Source organism: Babylonia areolata, chromosome 20 (assembly GCF_041734735.1).
Source record: "Babylonia areolata isolate BAREFJ2019XMU chromosome 20, ASM4173473v1, whole genome shotgun sequence".
In the NCBI taxonomy this organism is placed as follows: Eukaryota; Metazoa; Mollusca; class Gastropoda; order Neogastropoda; family Buccinidae; genus Babylonia; species Babylonia areolata.
This window is the reverse complement of record NC_134895.1, coordinates 47,820,615-47,839,334: the sequence shown is the minus strand read 5'-3', so window position 1 is coordinate 47,839,334 and position 18,720 is coordinate 47,820,615. Positions and strand designations below refer to the sequence as shown.

The 18,720-nt window shown below is 41.8% G+C and overlaps 2 protein-coding genes across 2 annotated transcripts in view; one reads left to right on the top strand and one right to left on the bottom strand.

Moving 5' to 3' along the window:
• The window catches only part of LOC143294677 (exosome complex exonuclease RRP44-like), a 40,688-nt gene extending 38,106 nt beyond the window's left edge, over window positions 1-2,582 (top strand). The window contains 1 exon segment of the mRNA XM_076606067.1: window positions 2,009-2,582. Coding sequence (XP_076462182.1) covers window positions 2,009-2,086 — 78 coding nt within the window. The 3' untranslated portion in view covers window positions 2,087-2,582.
• A 7,597-nt stretch (window positions 2,583-10,179) lies between these two features.
• Window positions 10,180-17,992, bottom strand: LOC143295084 (uncharacterized). The gene is made up of 5 exons (XM_076606649.1): window positions 17,857-17,992; window positions 14,427-14,593; window positions 13,723-13,998; window positions 12,364-12,495; window positions 10,180-10,819 (listed from the first exon to the last, which is right to left on the bottom strand). The coding sequence occupies exons 1-5, from the start codon at window positions 17,879-17,881 to the stop codon at window positions 10,655-10,657; spliced, it is 765 nt and encodes a 254-aa protein (XP_076462764.1). The 5' UTR covers window positions 17,882-17,992; the 3' UTR covers window positions 10,180-10,654.
• Between the last annotated feature and the right edge of the window lie 728 nt (window positions 17,993-18,720).

Below are 18,720 nucleotides of genomic sequence, written 5' to 3'. Positions count from 1 at the left end.
TTGGACAAATCTTCCTTTCTTCTTTTTATTTTTTTTAATTATTTTTTTTGTTTTTTGTTTTTGTGTGTGTGTTTGTTTGTTTATTTGTTTGTTGTTGTTGTTGTTATTGCTGTTGATGTTGTTGTTACAGATTTGTTTTGCCTTGCTATAGCCTGTTTTGTTTTATTTTGTCTTATCTATCTCTCTGTAGTGGAAGATGCTACTGTTCGTTGTATACGGTTTGGTTCATACTATTCTCTGTATTGTATACATGTTTTTGGAAAATTAAAAAAAAAGTTTAAAAAAAAAAAAAAAAAAAAAAATAATGTTGTATGTATATGGTGCATTCTCTACTCAGTTAAAGTGAAGTCATTGTCGTTTCTCTCATTCTCTCTCGCCTTGACTACTGTAACTCTCTATTGTCTGGTTTGCCTGCTTCATCCATTCGGTCCCTTCAGCACATACAAAACTCTACTGCCCGACTCATCCTCAGAAAGAAAAGATCTGAGCACATCACTCCTCTTCTGCAACATCTCCACTGGCTCCCTGTCTCATACAGAGAAGGTACAAGATCAGCACTCAATGTTATAAATGTATTCACAAATCAGCCCCTTCCTATCTCTGTGGTTGCCTTCACCTCTACACTCCATCTCGCTCACTACGATCGGCTTCGGATCCACTCTGTTTACGCTTACCCAGATTCAAAACACTTGACTGTTGGCCACTGTTCTTTCTCTGTCTTTGGACCTTGCAACTGGAATGAACTTCGTCTTTTGCTTCATCAAGTCTCTTCAGTTTCTCCAGTTTTAGAGTTATGCATGCGTGAGAATGACTGGTGTGCAAGCGCTTTGATTTGTCTCTGCACAAGATTCAGCGCTATATAAATACCATTATTATTATTAAATACCATTATTAAGTCATTGTTGCTGGTCTCTTTTGAGACATTACAAAAATAATGCTGGGCATATATAGTGCATTCTCTCCTCAGTTCAATGAAGTCAGTGCTGTTTGTCTTTTTTGAGATATAGCAAAATATTGTTGTGTGTATATGCTGTGTTCTCTCATCCATTCAGTTGTCAATGCTGTTGGTGTCTTTTGAGACATGACAAAATAATGTGTGGATATTCTGCATTCTTTCCTCCAGTGAAGTCATGTCTGTTCATTACTTTGATGATATATCTATGTCATGTTAGGATTGTGAAAAATAATCCTGTGTATGTCCGGACTAAAATTTACAAATAAGATTATATTGGCTGACCTGCAGTGCTCCATTTTTAACTGAGAAACAACAGAAGTTCTGTCCTTTTCATCAGACCTTACACTGTCCACAGTGCTGATTCATTTATTTTTCTCTGTCTCTGGCTTGAACCTGTCTCAGTCTGTGCCTCTCGCTTTCCCTCTTGCTCCCTTGTTCTCTCTCACTCACTCTCTTGATAGTCTGCCCTCACTCATCTGTCCATTGCTTCTCTTTCTCCTGATTTCGTTGTTTTCTTTAAAGGTAACACATTGGTTATGTTATGACTGAGGCTTCCAGTGTTTTCTCCTTTGCTTCAGCTGTGACTTCTTCAGTTTTCTGTATTAAAAATCTTCTTCGTTTGTCACCTGTGACCCTGGTATGTAGGCAGCCATACTCCGTTTTTTGGGGAGATGCATGCAGGATATGGTTTTGTTTCTATAACCCACCAGACGCTGACATTGATTACAGGATCTTTAACGTGCGTATTTGATCTTCTGCATGCGTAGACACATGAAGGGGGCTCAGGCACTAGCAGGTCTGCACATCTGTTGACCTGGGATATCAGGAAAAAGAACTCCACCCTTTACCCACCTGGCGCCATAAGCACGTTGCGTTACACTGCTGGTCAGGCATCTGCTTAGCCGATGTGGCGCAACGTATATGGATTTGTCTGAATGCAGTGATGCCTCTTTGAGTACCTGAACTGAACTTAGATTGAAAGTCCAATGCTTGAATCACTCGGCTGTTGCACCTGTCATATATTAAAAAATCCTGCTGGCTGTTTTGCTACAGGTTCCAGGCTTCAGTGTGCCCCCAGCGAAGGAAGGCCAGACCACTGAACAGCCGCCTGCCAAGATGAGGAAGAAGTAAAAGTTGTGGTGACGGAATCACTGGGATGAATTCTGCTGTGGAACGAGAGTGAAGGATGTGTTCAAGACATTGTGCTGTTCCTTTTTTTTTTTTTTCCATGTGGAACTATGTGCTCTTCAGCTAGGAAGAAAGGGGAAAGTGTGTTCTGAATATCCATCTCAGAATGTTTTTGTTTTTTGTTGTTGTTGTTGAATACACTGTACATCTGGGAAGACTTTTATTTTTTGTGCCTTTTAAATGTGAAATTGAATGGTTTGAGAGTTGAGAAACTATTGACACACATGCTGTGTATGATGTATACATGAAAATGGTGAAAACATGTTGTGCAACATGAACATAATATGTGCACACATACATTGATGTTACTGTAAACAGTTTGTCTTTAGGAAATAAAATGCTGAAAATGCTACAAAGTTAAATATTCTTCAGCCTTGTGATCTGGTTAAGACTTCTACCTCTATTCTTTGATGCTGATTCACACCCCCTCACCCATCCCCCTCACCCCACTGTTCCTTCCATCTCAACATTTTCTATAGCTTCCTGGAAGAACTACACTGCTTACAGAGCTGATAAATTCTTATTTCGAGCCTCTTGCCTGTCATAGATTTAAAAAAAAAAAATTCTACATGCCACAGGAAGAGTGAACAGTTGACAGAGAAATAGGCACAACTCTCTCAAAATAAAATCAGCAAGATGGTTGATAAATTCAGTTTTTAACACAAGAAAATCCATTTCAGTTTTGTGCTCTTTTTTCTTTCTTTTTTTCTCAAGGCCTGACAAAGCGCCTTGGGTCACTTGGCAGATGTGGTGTAGCGTATATGGATTTGTCCAAACACAGCGACGCCTCCTTGAGCCACTGATACTGATACTGCTCTTACCAGTCTTTAATGTTTCAATCAACTTTTATTACAACAAAGAAATATTGTGAGCGACTGTTAATATCAGGGAGAGATGACCAGTAAATAAACAAGCAAGATTCCAAACCACTACCAGTGAAAGAAAAGCAGAAGAAATCCATAACTTCAAAGCCCTTTTTCTTCTTCTTTCTGTTATAAACCACGAACCAGCATCAACATGCTGACGATTCTTGCCATGGTTAATGCATGCTGGGCACTTCTGTATTTCCATGACCAACCAGTCTCTGACTTGAGACTGTAACAAGTGTATTTGATGCTCCACATGCTTATAAAATAAAGAGGATTTAAACCCCATCAGATCTGCACTTCTGCTGATCTTGGTGATAGCAAAAATGTCTGCTCTTTACCCATAGACGATGCAGATTCTATGATTGAATGAAATTGTAAATCCAATGCTGAAACCACTGGGTTACTGCACCCCTTAAGTTTCTCACTGTCACAGCAAATGTCAGCATAGTTTGAAGGGCTCTGCACCTTAACCCCTTGAGTACTGACCCTTGGTGAAATGAAGCCAGTGTGGCATGAATTTAACCTGTAGAGTGCCTGTAAGACGTCAGCTGACGTCCTACAAAAAGTATTGCCATAGTGCCTATAAGACGTCCACTGACGTCCTGCATATGTTCTGATTTTTCCTTCATTGGAGTTTGGTTCAGTTCACATAAACAGACTCGGAACAGTTAGTTTGATGTGTCTGGATTATAAAAATACTATTTAAATGAACATTCATCAGGTAGAAGACCCCCTTCTACTGGATAATTTGCTAACTGACCACATGATACGCACATGGAAAACAGGGTTGCATCATGTGCAAAAAAATGTGTTGAAAACTGTGTCCAGTAAAGCAAATAGTCACAAGTCAGCAGATTTACACAATTCTGAAAGCTCTGCTTGTGATTATGGACAGATTTCGCGATGGGGAAGGATCTCTCTTGTCTGATGATTGGTTTCAAAACGAAGGTGATTGACGATGACAGTGACGAAACTGACAGCCCCATTTTATGGTGATTCAGTCCATCTATCCAATCAGACAGCTTTTTTGAGCAAGTGGCTATGACTGGCAGAATACCAGCAGCGAGCGTTGGAAGAAGGGGAGGAGAGGGAGGGGAGTAGACGATAGGTCAAATGTCAGCCAGAGTTCATGAAGGGGGCGTGGCTTTTAGGGAATGAGTGTGCTCACATTTCATTGCAGACTGTGGGATCAACAACCGCCAGTGCTCAATGATTTTCATGAAACGCAGGGTGGAACCTGCACTTTACGTGAAACACGTGCTTTTGGTTTTTCACGCTTTTTTTTTGTTTTTGCTGAATCAGCTGGTTGACTTGTTTGAAGAGGTGGCAAGCTGGATGCACAGCAGACACTTTAATCGGCCCACATGCAACTTGAAAGAAGTGAATGTCATCATAGAACTTCACCTTCTCACTCCCGAACACTCTTAGCTGTCAAAAAGCTTTCCAGCTCAGTTTCTGAGACCGTGATTGACCTTTTACGTTTACCCACCTTTGTCGTTGTTGGGACAGTGATTTACTTACATGTCTGCACAAGCTGTAATTTGTTTTTATAAACTTATAGCCTGTTTTAAATTCTTTTGCAGGTATAATCTGACAATAGGCATGCTATTTCTAGCTTTGTTTCTTTTGTTTATGGATGTTATTATGTAGAGGTGGAAATAGACTATTTTGTTGCACAAAAATCATTATCTTGACTTTACATGCCTGAACAGTTACCTACAATTAACCTAATTGGGTAAAAGAGCCCAGAGGCAGAATCTACACTCATTTTTCTTCACAAAAACGTTTACTTTCTTTCTGTATCACCCATAGCTTTTGTGCTAGAATTTTTTGTGATTTATTATCCCCGAATCCTCAAAATTCCCTGGCAAAGGGAGAGCACTTTTTTTTTTTTTACAAAATTCTCTGGCACTGAACTGGTTACAGTGCATTTACTACTTTGTGTGTGCATTTACATAATATAGATGATCTTGTTGAATACAACCCGAGAGGAAAAATTCCAAATGAAGAACATCCTGACCTATAAGATCAGTTTTATCAAAGCGAGACGACAGCCTTCACTGACGACCATACTCATCAACAGCAGTTAAGGGGTTAATTAAGCCATCATCATGACAAGAAAGGGAGATCAATCTGTGCAACCCCAGAGCCACCAACTGCTGTCTGAAACTGACAGAAGAATCAGCAAACAGGAGGAAAAGAAATCAGCAAGTTCCATTGGTCTCAAGTAACCCATGAAAGTCCCTGGAGCTTAGACCCATTGAGCTGTTCACTGGCAAATGTTGCTCTTTGTCATTGCAGTTATGAGAGGAGTCTGTGCACATGCTAGTGAGGGAGAGAGAAAGCATGACAGACTGACTGAAAGCCACAGCGCAAGACAGTCAGTGGAAGAAATAAGATTAATCAGATCCACATGCACCCACACGCACCTACTCACACACATGCACCTACTCACACACATGCACCTACTCACACACATGCACCCACTCACACTCGCGCACACACACCCCCATTCACACACACACACACACTCACGCACCCCCACACACACACTGCAGAAAGCCAAGTCTCAAAAGGACACACTGCTGCAACAACTGCATGAAGATTAATCAGATCCGCATGCACCCACACGCACCTACTCACACACATGCACCCACTCACACTCACACACACCCATTCACACACACACACACACACTCACGCACCCCCACACACACACTGCAGAAAGCCAAGTCTCAAAAGGACACACTGCTGCAACAACTGCATGAAGATTAATCAGATCTGCATGCGCCCACAAGCACCTACTCACACACATGCACCCACTCACACTCGCACACACACACACGCACTCATGCACCCACGCACCCCCACACACACACTGCAGAAAGCCAAATCTCAAAAGGACACACTGCTGCAACAACTGCATGAAGATTAATCAGATCCGCATGCACCCACACGCACCTACTCACACACATGCACTCATTCACACTCGCACACACACACACCCATTCACACACACACTGCAGAAAGCCAAGTCTCAAAAGGACACACTGCTGCAACAACTGCATGAAGATTAACCAGATCCGCATGCACCCACACGCACCTACTCACTCACACTCGCACACACCCATTCACACACACACACACTCACGCACCCACACACCCCCCCACACACACACTGCAGAAAGCCAAGTCTCAAAAGGACACACTGCTGCAACAACTGCATGAAGATTAATCAGATCTGCATGCGCCCACAAGCACCTACTCACACACATGCACCCACTCACACTCGCACACACACACACCCATTCACACACACACACTCTCACGCACCCACGCACCCCCACACACACACTGCAGAAAGCCAAGTCTCAAAAGGACACACTGCTGCAACAACTGCATGATAATTTTAATGTGGCTCTAAAAGTCACAAATATGCAATTTAAAACAGACAGTCACTGGACAGTAAATATTGAGTATATCTGTGTTCAACACTGCTACACATCTCACAAGCTACAGTGTGTAAATGCACTGTGAATGATCGATGGACACGCAAGAAATGCTGTAAAACCTGTACAGATAAATGCATGCTTTACAAAAACTGAGATTCCTGGGTGTTTCTGAAAATGTTTTTTATCAGTCATGCATTTTTCTCCCAAACCACTGTATATCACACATTTTCACTGGAGTCTGTGAACCAATCCTTGAATTAATGCCATTTTGATGATGATGATGATAATAATAATACTCATGATAATGAATATTTATTATGTGAATTTATATAGTGCCTATCTCTAAACTGGGTTCTAGGCACTTAATGGACAAAGATGATACACATTTTTGTACGTGTGCCTGAAATAAAAACTAAACATCAACACACAACATTAATTTCACTGACCACAATGTGGCACAAGTTGTGTGTATGCATGAAATGAAAATGAAACATCACATAAAACATGAGTCTGACTAGCCGAGTTTTGGTCAACAACCTGAAATGCACAAAAACTTGGACAAGGTAGGAGTCTGTGTGTCAACTGCAGTACGTAAATCAACAAATGAGTATTACTAACAGGCAACTGAAATTCAAGGAAGCGATTAAATGTTTAAATTTTAGAAACCAAACTCACAACAGTCCAAAACGCAGCATGATTTTTCAATAACTTCATAGAAACTTCTCCAAGCTGAAATCAGAACATAATTTATAAATGGTACCATGATCTGATATTTCAATAAATCAGCAAGAATCACTCTGCTGCTGAAAACATTGCTGAAACTGGTCTCTCTCAGTCTCACAAAAGATAAAAATTGAACACAGTTTTAAAAAACTGAGTCTTTCATTCTTCTTCTCTGTTTACATTGTTAAAAAGAACCAAGTAAACAACAAAAGATACAACCTTCAGAATGGTTGGATCATTTTATAGGCCTCTCCCTGCTTGAGAAAGAAAAGTCTCAAACTGACTCTCTGCCTAAGTCTCTTCAACGCCTCAGACCTCTCACAGAAAAAAAAGACACACAACAGGGTTCATGCCTCTAGACGTCTTCAACACAGTCCTCTCACAGAAAACAATGACATATGACTAGGCTCCTGGCTGGGTCAGTTGGTGTAGCATCCAGCTCCCAGCCAAAGTGTTCCGAGTCCAATTCACAGACACTCAACATGAAAACTGGCATCTTAACTGCCCATCTTAAAGCATGTTGTTGTTCTGGTTATGTTAGTGTCGTGATAGAAAGGTCTCCCCTCCTACCCAATATACCTCAAGGCAAAAAACTTAAATGAAATATATATATATATATATTTTTTTTTAATGAACATGTCTTGGTGATTCAGGAATATTATAACCCTCCCTTTTCATTGCACTTGAAGTAAAATCAAAATCTGTAGAAGACAATCTGCACATGCCCAGTCAACAAATCAATGCTGAGATATTTTGTTAAATACATACATATACACATACACCCAGTCTTACATAAACACTCTCTCTCACACACACACACCGGCTGGTTTGACACAGTCTCTTTCAAAACTTCAGACTGAAAACAAAGGAATAAACAAGTAAATAAATAAAGGAATGTTCTGTTTCAAAGGGGAGAAACCAATGTCCGCGTCCCCAGACGCAAGCTGTCATCACCGGCTTATACAGTGCTGTCAGATCTCAACAATAAACTTGTAAAATAAACACTCTATGTGGAGTGTAAATCTGAAACACCCTCCCACACCACAAGAAAACAACAACAAAACCTCTGAGATCAATTAGAGTACATCAACCGTATACTGTATGTACTTTCCTAGATGTTTTATGAACACTTAAATCATTCAATGTATTTGTTTATTGTAAACTACAATGTGGACCACAAAGTGTGTCTGATTATTTCACCAAAATATTGGTAATGATTTTTTTATTTTTTTTTTTTAGGATTGAGTTGGAGGGGTTTGAGTGTGTGTGTGTGTGTGGGGGAGGGTGGGGGGGGGGGGGGGGGGGGGCTGGCAAAATACTGATACTAATATGAAGGAAAAAACAACAACACTATGTAAAGGACAGCCCAAACTATGGCACAAAGCTATCTATCTCCCCCATTCCGTCTCCACCATTCTTCATGTCAACGTTTACCTCTGCACACTGAGATGCCAACTCCTATCAAGTGTTTATAGGAACAATCAGGAAATTTGGTAGGAACATTTTGAATTTGGTAGGAACACTCCAAGCCACGTCAGCAAACGTACACACAATACGACAAGGATGTGAGTTCCCCAAAATGGAGGGCACAATGCTCTGATATTTTTCAGTGTACATTTGGCAAAACTTCTGTTCCCACTGCTGCTTCTTTACGGCTGACACATCTGTGGCACTGTGTTGCTTCCCTGGTCTTTGTTCATCTTATTTCTCACAATCGGAATCCATGGCTGACTCTGTTTCGAGCCACTTGTTCCTTCCTTGCACTCTATAAAACTTAATCCACCAGGTACAGACGTTGTTTGACCAAGACTCAACTTATTTAGCCACGTTATCGTTTGTTCTGGCAAACAATTAAGCTGATTGGTCTACTCAATGCTGTTTCAATGTAAACATGCATGCAATTAGCTGAACATCATCAGGTGAGACCAAGGTTAGTAGTGACTGCCCTGGCCTTGTGATGAATAGGTCCACAGCGTTTGGGTAATGTCATGACGGGAAAGCATGTGACCATGCTATGTAGTCGAAAATGAACTCGGATCAAACTGCGATGAAGTGTAACAAAATCATAACCGCTGGCATCTCTGTGCATACTGAAGGGTGTGTCCACAGAGCATGGTCATCATCCATCAACACATCAACTTCTGTACCACATTCACACTTGTCAAATGGACACAAAAACACTGAGGGATGTGGCCAACGAGCACTCACTCAGTCCATCAACACACCAAATTGTGTGAAACGTTCACACATGTAAAATGGACACACAAACACTATGGGATGTGGCCACAGAGCACACACACTGCCCATCGACATATCAAGTTGTAAAACGTTCACACATGTCAAATGGACAGACAAACATGTCAATAACAGTGATTTCATGAGTGACTATAAACAGCTGTTACTGAACACTAAAACACAACAGTAACTGGCTAAAGAGACTTTAACTTCTTTTCCTTCCTTGAAATGGTGGGATAATTTTTTATATATATATTTTTTTTAATGAGACAGACAGAGGGAGAAAGGTTCTAACCTAGTCTATGTTATGCCCTTTTCTCTGTGTGATGACCTTAGTGTGTTAAGTCAGACAGGAGCTGTTTATCTCACAGTCAACGAACCTGGAGAGGCGACACCACTTCACTCAGAGCGCTGGAGATACAGAGCGGACCAATTCCTACTGAGGTCTGGCAATACAGAACTGTTCTGCCCAAGCTGGCTACATCTTCATGGAATGCATTAGATCTCCGAACAATAGGGGGACCTCGAGCAGCAGGGCACTCCCTTTTCTGTCGTATTCTGTTCATTTCACCTTTGATCTGGATTCACACCCGATACCTTTTCAAAATGCTTTTTCTGAAAGTAGAAACAGGTTTTTCATTCTTTCCCAAGCAGTGGGCAGGGGGAGCAAATGTGGATGGAGGGGAGAAAAAAATGGTTGTACCAGGTTCCAGACCTGTATTCCAAAGGTTGACCCCTGTCAAACCCCTTTTGCGTTTCCCAAGGTTGACCCCTGTCAAACCCCTTTTGTGTTTCCCAAGGTTGACCCCTGTCAAACCCCTTTGTGTTTTCCATAACTGACCCTTGTCAACCCCCTATGTATTACCCATGACTGATCTCTGTCAAACCCTTTTGTGACTCCCGATGACTGACCCCTATCAAACCCCTCTGTGTTCTCCATGGTTGACCCCTGTCATGCCCCTTTGTGTTTTCCATGGTTGACCCCTGTCAAGCCCCTTTGTGTTTTCCATGGTTGACCCCTGCCAAGCCCCTTTGTGTTTTCCAAGGTTGACCCCCATAAAGCCCCTTCCATGCAGTCCATGCCTGCTTCCTTCACAACAGCATGTTCCCTCCCCTGACACAGATACAACACGTAAGTCACTGCCGCTGAACACAACACCTACCAACACACACAGCGAAGGAAACGAAAACAGTGGATGCCAGACTGAGCACAGTCCAGCATGCGGTGCAGGCTAGTAAGAGGCGGTGGGGTAAGACGTGTAGACGATAAGTCGCCCGATGATGAAGGTGACGAACACGATGATGCCAATGATGATGGAGATGATGGCCAGTCGTTTCGCTTTGCTGCCATAGTTGGCGGCCGCCTGGAAGTCATTGGTCTCGATGGCACATTTGGCCTGCAAATGTTCATATTCCAGTTTAGAGCCAAAAATAACCACTAATTTGAATGCACATGCACACACACATACACACGCAAACACACACCATGTAAAACATCAACAAATAGTAAAGAGTGGTAACTCTCTCCATTCATAAGGTACACAACTTCAAGTCAGTGCTGCTTATGCTACCAATTCAGCTAGCACACACATAAATAAAAGGTACATTGGAACAAACCCAGACACTTCCTCAAGAAAGGAAGCGCCGGGCCTGTCCTTACACCGATCATCTGACATGTGCACATAGCAGCAAAGACAGAAGAAATGTGCAAACACGAATAAATTTTTATTCAAGACTGGCATAGCCTCTTTAATCCTGAACAAGCCACACAGAACACATGGACAATACAGAACAAACACATGGTTGCCTCCGTGGTTTTTCTACTGGAAATTAACAAACAATGAGGACATGTAAACCATCCTTTTTTTTCCCCTTTAGTTAAAAATTAAAAAAGGAAATTTTCTATCTAAAATTACGTTTAAGTAACATACTTACCGTGACCCACTAGTGCAGACTCCGGCAGGGGTCTGACATTCCTGTCCTGTACAAACTACTATCCGCCTATGCAGAGAAAATGAAAGTAGCTACGGCTGATAACCTCCCGGAAGTAGGTAACCTCCCCTCTGCCCCCCTGACTAGCGCCCTCTTTTTCCGGCAGCCATCATGACTCCTGTTCCTGTGCTCTTCATATGGCTAATTTTTTTTTATTTTTAATTTTCTGTCTGTCTGTCAATTCTCTGGTGTTCTTGTTTTTTGTCAAATTATGTCTCCAACCAGGTCACATAATTATATAGCTCAACTGGGCGATCACGCTAAAATTAAGGCACAATCGCAATTGATTGGCTGACACTCTGGGCCCTCTACTCCTGGCCCTCTCAACAACGCCAACCCGCCGCCTCCTCCACTTCCTCAACTCCCTCCGGTTGACTCCAGACCTCCACCACCTCCTATACCTCCTCTGGTGACTTCTAGAGGTTTGTTGCCCCACACTCAGGTCAGTGTCGCCTTTAAAACCAGTGATTAGGGTTCTGGCATGGTGTTGTGGCCCTGGGAAAGGCATTTCACTATTTTCCTCACTCTACCTAGGTGTGAATGGGTACCTGACATGAGTTGGGGAAGGTTAAAATGATGGAAGGAGAGGGCTGGACCTCATCTTTCTATGCTAAGCTTTAGACACAGTGGATATGAAATCACTGCCTCCATGGTCATAAAAGGCAATGAGACCTTTAAACTCTTTTAAAGCTTCAATGTTGTATCCCCAAAAAATAGAAATGCTTTGTTTCTGGACTCTGTCCAACACACAAAAAGCATTCAATGCATCTGCAGTCTCTCCAAGCACATGTTTGCAGACTGCGTTTCTACAGGTATGGAGGTGTCACCTACAGCAAGTAAACGACAATGAAGAATCTATAGTGTTTCACAGGTTAAGAGGTGTCTCACCTGCCAGCAGTAAATGACAATGAAGAATCTACATTCTTTCTTAGGTGTGGAGGTACCTCACCTGCCAGGAATAAATGACGGCAAAGAATCCAATGGGGCAGAAACAGAAGAGGCATGCCAGCCAGGACAGGATCATGTTGTCTGGAGGGGGGGACTGGGCCACCAGTACTGTGGCTCCACTGGGCTGGGTCACCTGTCATCATGTCACACCGTCAGTGATCCACAGCTCTGCCAGTTATACCACTACAGTCACCTGTCATAATTATACCACTAGAGTCACCTGTCATATCACTACAGTCACCCGTCATAGTTATACCACTACAGTCACCTGTCATAGTTATACCACTACAGTCACCTGTCATAGTTATACCACTACAGTCACCTGTCATATCACTACAGTCACCTGTCATAGTTATACCACTACAGTCACCTGTCATACCACTACAGTTACCTGTCGTAGTTATACCACTACAGTCAGCTGTCATGGTTATTTCACTACAGTCACCTGTCATAGTTATACCACTACAGTCACCTGTCATGGTTATACCACTACAGTCACCTGTCATAGTTACACCACTACAGTCACCTGTCCTAGTTATACCACTACAGTCACCTGTCATGGTTATTTCACTACAGTCACCTGTCGTAGTTATACCACTACAGTCACCTGTCATGGTTATTTCACTACAGTCACCTGTCGTAGTTATACCACTACAATCACCTGTCATAGTCATACCACTACACAGTCACCTGTCATAGTTACACCACTACAGTCACCTGTCATAGTTACACCACTACAGTCACCTGTCATAGTTACACCACTGCAGTTATCTGTCATGGTTATTTCACTACAGTCATCTCTCAGTTATACCACTACCGTCATCTGTCATAGTTATACCACTACAGTCACCTGTCATACCACTACAGTCACCTGTCATACCACTGTAGTCACCTGTCACAATTATACCTCTACAGTCACCTGTCATACCGCTACAGTCACCGGTCATAGTCATACCACTACAGTCACCGATCATAGTTATACCACTACAGTCACCTGTCATAGTCATACCACTACACAGTCACCTGTCATAGTTACACCACTACAGTCACCTGCCATGTTAACAGTCACATGTCCTAGTTACACCACTACACAGTCACCTGTCCTAGTTTAAACCACTGCAGTCATATGTCACATATGTTACACACTTATACAAGGAAAAAAAAAACAACTACCAGTCATTTGCCATCATGCTCACACTTTCTCTAAGAACCACAACACCACCACAATTACACCCATTCAGGTGCCAGGAACAAATACATGTGTGGAAAGCAAATTATATATATAGGCAGATTACAAGATGTTAAAACCTTCTCAACCACACACCCCCCCCTGCCCTCCCACTCCCAAAAGCCCACTGACCACAACAGCTGTGGAGGGATGACCGTAAGCCATCTGGGTGCTGGGGCCAGCTGGGTACGTCCCTGGAGGATACGCCTGCCCCTGGGTGTAGATGGGTGGCCCTGGGGGGTACTGTCCGGGTGGGTACTGTCCAGGGGGGTACTGTCCAGGGGGATAGGCTCCAGGGGGCGGGTACTGACCGGGAGGTGGGTATTGTCCTGGTGGGTAGGGGGCAGCCACCCTGTCCTGGTTCTTGCCTGCTTCAGGGGGGGCCTGACCTGGGGGGTAGTGGTAACCCTGAAATGTTGCAGTGACACAGATACATCAGTGTGGACACGCACACTTTGGATGAGGCGACATGTAACATGGACACAGATACATCATTTTGGACCATGCAGTCTAGTTCAGTATCTGGAACAATACATCAATAAAGATATAACACACTTTGGACTATGCAGCACTAATTCAATATCTGTAATAATATATCAGTATAGATACACACACTTTGGACCCTGCAACACGAGTTCAATATCTGTAACAATACATCAATATAGATATATAAATACACACACTCAGGACCACACAACGCCAGTTCAGTATTTTCTAAAATAAATCAATATAGACACACACACTTTAGACCCTGCAACTCAAGTTCAGCACCTGTAACCACACATAAATCAAAGCTGTTCAATGAACGACCAAAGAAAGGAAAGAGCCAGTCTCACCTGCATGTAGGGCTGATTGTAAGGGGGCTGGGGGTAGCCTTGGTCTGGAGGTGGGGCAGGGGGGTACGCCATAGGAGGGGGACCCCCCTGTGGGTTGGGGGCCTGGCTGACCACCTCAGAATAGGCCGGGGGTGGAGACTTGCCCACAGTGGGGTCAGGGTCAGTGTCTGTAACACGCAGTGTAACACTCAATGTCTGTAACATGCAGTCACCGTAGTGTAACACTCAGTGTCTGTAACATGCAGCTACCGTAGTGTAACACTCTGTCTGTAACATGCAGTCACTACAGTGTAACAGTAACTAACACTCAGTGTCTGTAACTTGCAGCCACCGAAGTGTAACACTCAGCATCTGTAACATGCAGCCACCATAATGTAACACAGCGTTTGTAACACACACCTACCACAGTGTAACACACAGGGTCTGTAACACATTATCACTATGGTGTAACACACAGTCACCACTGTGTCCTCTACTGTCATATCAAATCTGACATGGCAGAAACTTTACTGTTATGAAATACCAAAATAATGAAATATCAAAGTTCCACTAGGTCATGGTTTATCGACTAATATACCACAAGAATGATAACCACTAAAAAAAGCTATTCAATTATCATAAAACAGCTTTCATGCTTTAATGATGGTGAACTTAACTTTTCTCAGTCTCACTGATAACTGTATCTTTTCTCTTTTTTTTGTTTTGCCAGTTCATGCTTTTTTTTCTCTTTTCAGATCATCCTTTAACTTTCAATGTGAGCATTTAATCTTATATTAACTGAGGCCATTGCAACATCTGCTTGGCCTGGTGGGTAAAGGTCAAATCCAGCTGAGGCTGATCATTATCGTTCCAAAAGAAGATGAAACAGCCAGTTAGGTAGTTAGAATCAATACTGACGGCTGGGAGGCAGTCACGAGTTCTGAACTGCCGCAACACACACTCAGGTGGTACAGCTGCCAATTACAAACTGCGTCAGCAGTTCGAATCATTCTCAACTGCCCGAGAAAAACATGGGACATACTCTGAACAAAGTAAGCTGCTGATAAGTAACACAACAACAACAAAAACAACAACTCAAAACAGGGAACATGTTAAAACCTAAATAAAAGCCTCAAACTTGCTTCATCTCCTTAATGATTTTTAGAGATGGGGAAGGCAAATAAAAGCCTGTACGAAACAAATCAAAAGACAACTTGAAGACAGTACTTTTCTTGTGTTAAACAGAGGGAGTGTGTCAAGCTATTGGAAGAAGTTCCAATGTGAAAATTAAGGCAATATCATGCAAAATACTGTGTCCAGACTTTCATATTAGACAAAGGAGAGGATCTCCTATTACAGTTTTGCATAGTCATAATATTCAGACTATAAAAGTATAAATACAATACACAATACACAAACTTACAATATTTCCCCCTCAACGTTTACTAATGTGCCTTTTACATGAATATCCACTATTCATTGATAAAATCATTAACACAACAAGCAGACATTTTCTAACACACATCATAAAAAAATCACAAGCTAAAACTACTCAAAGAAAATAGGATGGTGGGGAGAGGGGACACAGAGATGTAATCAGTTTCAGTATGGTTGATCTTCTTTCAAGCAATGACCTGTTTTTCTTCTTTCATGAACTTTTGCATCATTGGGCATCTTCTGTGTGAAGTCATTTATATGAATGCCTTCAATTTTACATCTTTCCACTTCAAGCGAAATTAGATGTGCATGTGTGCATACATGTGAGTGTGTGTGCACGCATGTGCGCACAATAAACAAGTGTTTGTTATGCTTGCCCCTTATCTTGGCAGACATGTACAGCAGGTAATTGGGCAGATGCCTCTTGTGGATTATATCACACAAAGGTATCTGCGTGGTTCCTTTGTGGTTTCCCCTGCCACATCCAAGAACAGGATTCTGAGTCAAGCATGTGCATCTGGAACTGGGATCAAGTGGAAAAAAAACACACCCCTGTCTATCAATCTGAATGACTGGAAATTTATTTGCCTTTCACTAGTTTCAGCTTCTTTTGCTTAGTGTCTTAATGCTTCCCATATCTGTTTGTTTTGGGTGTATGAGAGAGACACAGAGAGAGACAGAGAGAGACACAGAGAGAGACAGAGAGAGAGAGTGATTGATGGAGAGAGAGTGAGAGAGAGTGTGAGTCTATTGCTTTTGTTTCATGTGTGTGTGTGTGTGTGTGTGTGTGTGTGTGTGTGTGTGTGTGTGTGTGTGTGTGTGTGTGTGTGTGTGTGTGTGTGTGTGTGTGTGTGTTCTGTGTAAAATGTAGAAACATGTGTAAATATTTGTGTGTTTTTATCACAGACTTTCTATGGTTTTGTTCACGTTTATTTCTTTTCATGTTGAGTATAGTGTTTTTACTTTGATTAAAAAAAAAAAAAATAAAATAAAATAAAATCCTGCCACCTCTCTCCTTTGTCTCCCTTCTTACCTCTCTCTCCACTTTCTTCTCTCTCTATCACGTCTTATCATGCAGTTAAAACCTGGGTGTTTTATGATTATGAGTATGTTGGAGTGTGCTTGTGTGAGTGGGAGAGTGAATTTTATTGAAATGTTTTAAACATATAATTTTTAATGAAGTTTGTGTGACCATGTGAGTTTATATATATATATATATATATATACATATATACATATGTGTGTGTGTGTGTGTGTGTGTGTGTGTGTGTGTGTGTGTGACACACACACACACACACACACACACAGAGTTATAATTCAAAGTGAAAACAAATTAAATGCAAAAATATTGTGTGTACTATTTTCAATGTCCTTGATATGTTTTCAATATTCATCAGATTTTTGTAAATATGTAAGTAATTTTTTTCTCAAGTTCTTCGTTTCCTCCATCGACCCTCACTTTTATAATCTACTTATTGAAATGCTTCGCAGAGAGTGTAGCTTGCATAGTGAATGTGTTTCAGACTTGTGTAAATAAAATATCATGGGGTGAAATGACTATAATTTGCAGTGATGTGCGAGAATGGGCGAATGAACAACACCACACCAATTTCCTGGATTTTTACACACTGGTACAATAAAATCTCTTTGTCTCTTTGTTACGCTCGTGTCTTGTTACATAAACATTCGGGAACGTCAGAAATCAAAATGTTCTCTCACACAGACACGCAGTTCGCATTCGCCTGGAGAGTCTTACCCCAGTGATAAAACAACAGTTTTATTTCATTCAGAATGTCTAAGCTCAAAATGCTATTTTCGCTATTTTGATTTTCGACAGACGCTTCAAAGAGAAAAACAAGAGTGAATGCGATTTTTGCTGAATGTCATTTTTCTTCTCAAAACAATGGCTCAGCTCATCAGTAAACACATCATCTCTAACCTATCATAATCAATCAAAGCGAATCTTTGATCGATAGAAATAAACAGATACTACAAAATGTAAGAAAATGCTAACCTTTCGGTGGGGTATAATCTGCCATGACTGAAGAAAATTGTCACTTGTAATGGCAAACAATGCTGATGGCTGCGTTTTCAAGACAGCTCTGGAATCACATCAATGTCCGAAGCAGACGAGCATGTGAAGAGCCACCAGGGAAACCCAAATCGGTATCAGTTTTGCCAAGTGGGTTTATTTCCGTTTGGGGTTCTGATTCTGAAATCGAGCAGAGTGTTTTCAGTCATGGGCTTATTCTCTTTGTCTATCTGTTCGAGTCCGTGGACTGCAGTACAAGAAGATACAGTTCCAGGCTAACTTGGAAGTAGTTTGTAACCATAACATTGTCATCTCAAATATACTAAAGTCTGCACACACACACACACACACACTTAATTAGTTGCTGCAGCTGCGGCTTCCACTGAGATAATTTTGATTACTTTAATGACACGTAAGCGATAAATTGTTATGCCCAGGACTTCCATAACGCATATGACCTGTGAGTGATTCTGTCCTGAGCACTTTTCAACGAAGCAGCAATGTGAGCACTTTTCAAAAAAGACCGGCTTCAGCCAGCTTCGCCACTGGAGTGGGTTGCTTGAGCGAACTAAGCAGTGCTGTTTGCATATCGCTCAGAATGTTCCAAACCCCACAGTAAATTCCCTATACGTACGAACATTCTTAACTCAAGAAAACTTGTTCTAACGCTGCAAAGATCGCCTCATGCAACCTGGCCCTGATGAACAAACACACAAACTTTCTTCTTTCCTTTCCTTTTTTTTGTTTTTAAATGTCTGCGGAACACTTCCACCCTCCAGATAATATTTGGCATGAATCTGTGTTGTAACTAAAGCCAATCATTTCGCCAATAACATGTACCCAACA

What these genes read in the sequence shown, in the direction of transcription:
- LOC143295084 (XM_076606649.1), bottom strand. Translation starts at nt 17,881, where the DNA reads ATGGCAGATTATACCCCACCGAAAG. An exon ending in ACAATCAGCCCTACATGCAG is followed by an intron (nt 13,999 to 14,426) that starts GTGAGACTGGCT and finishes GCAACATTTCAG; the next exon opens with GGTTACCACTACCCCCCAGG. An exon ending in CCGTCATTTATTCCTGGCAG is followed by an intron (nt 10,820 to 12,363) that starts GTGAGGTACCTC and finishes GAACATTTGCAG; the next exon opens with GCCAAATGTGCCATCGAGAC.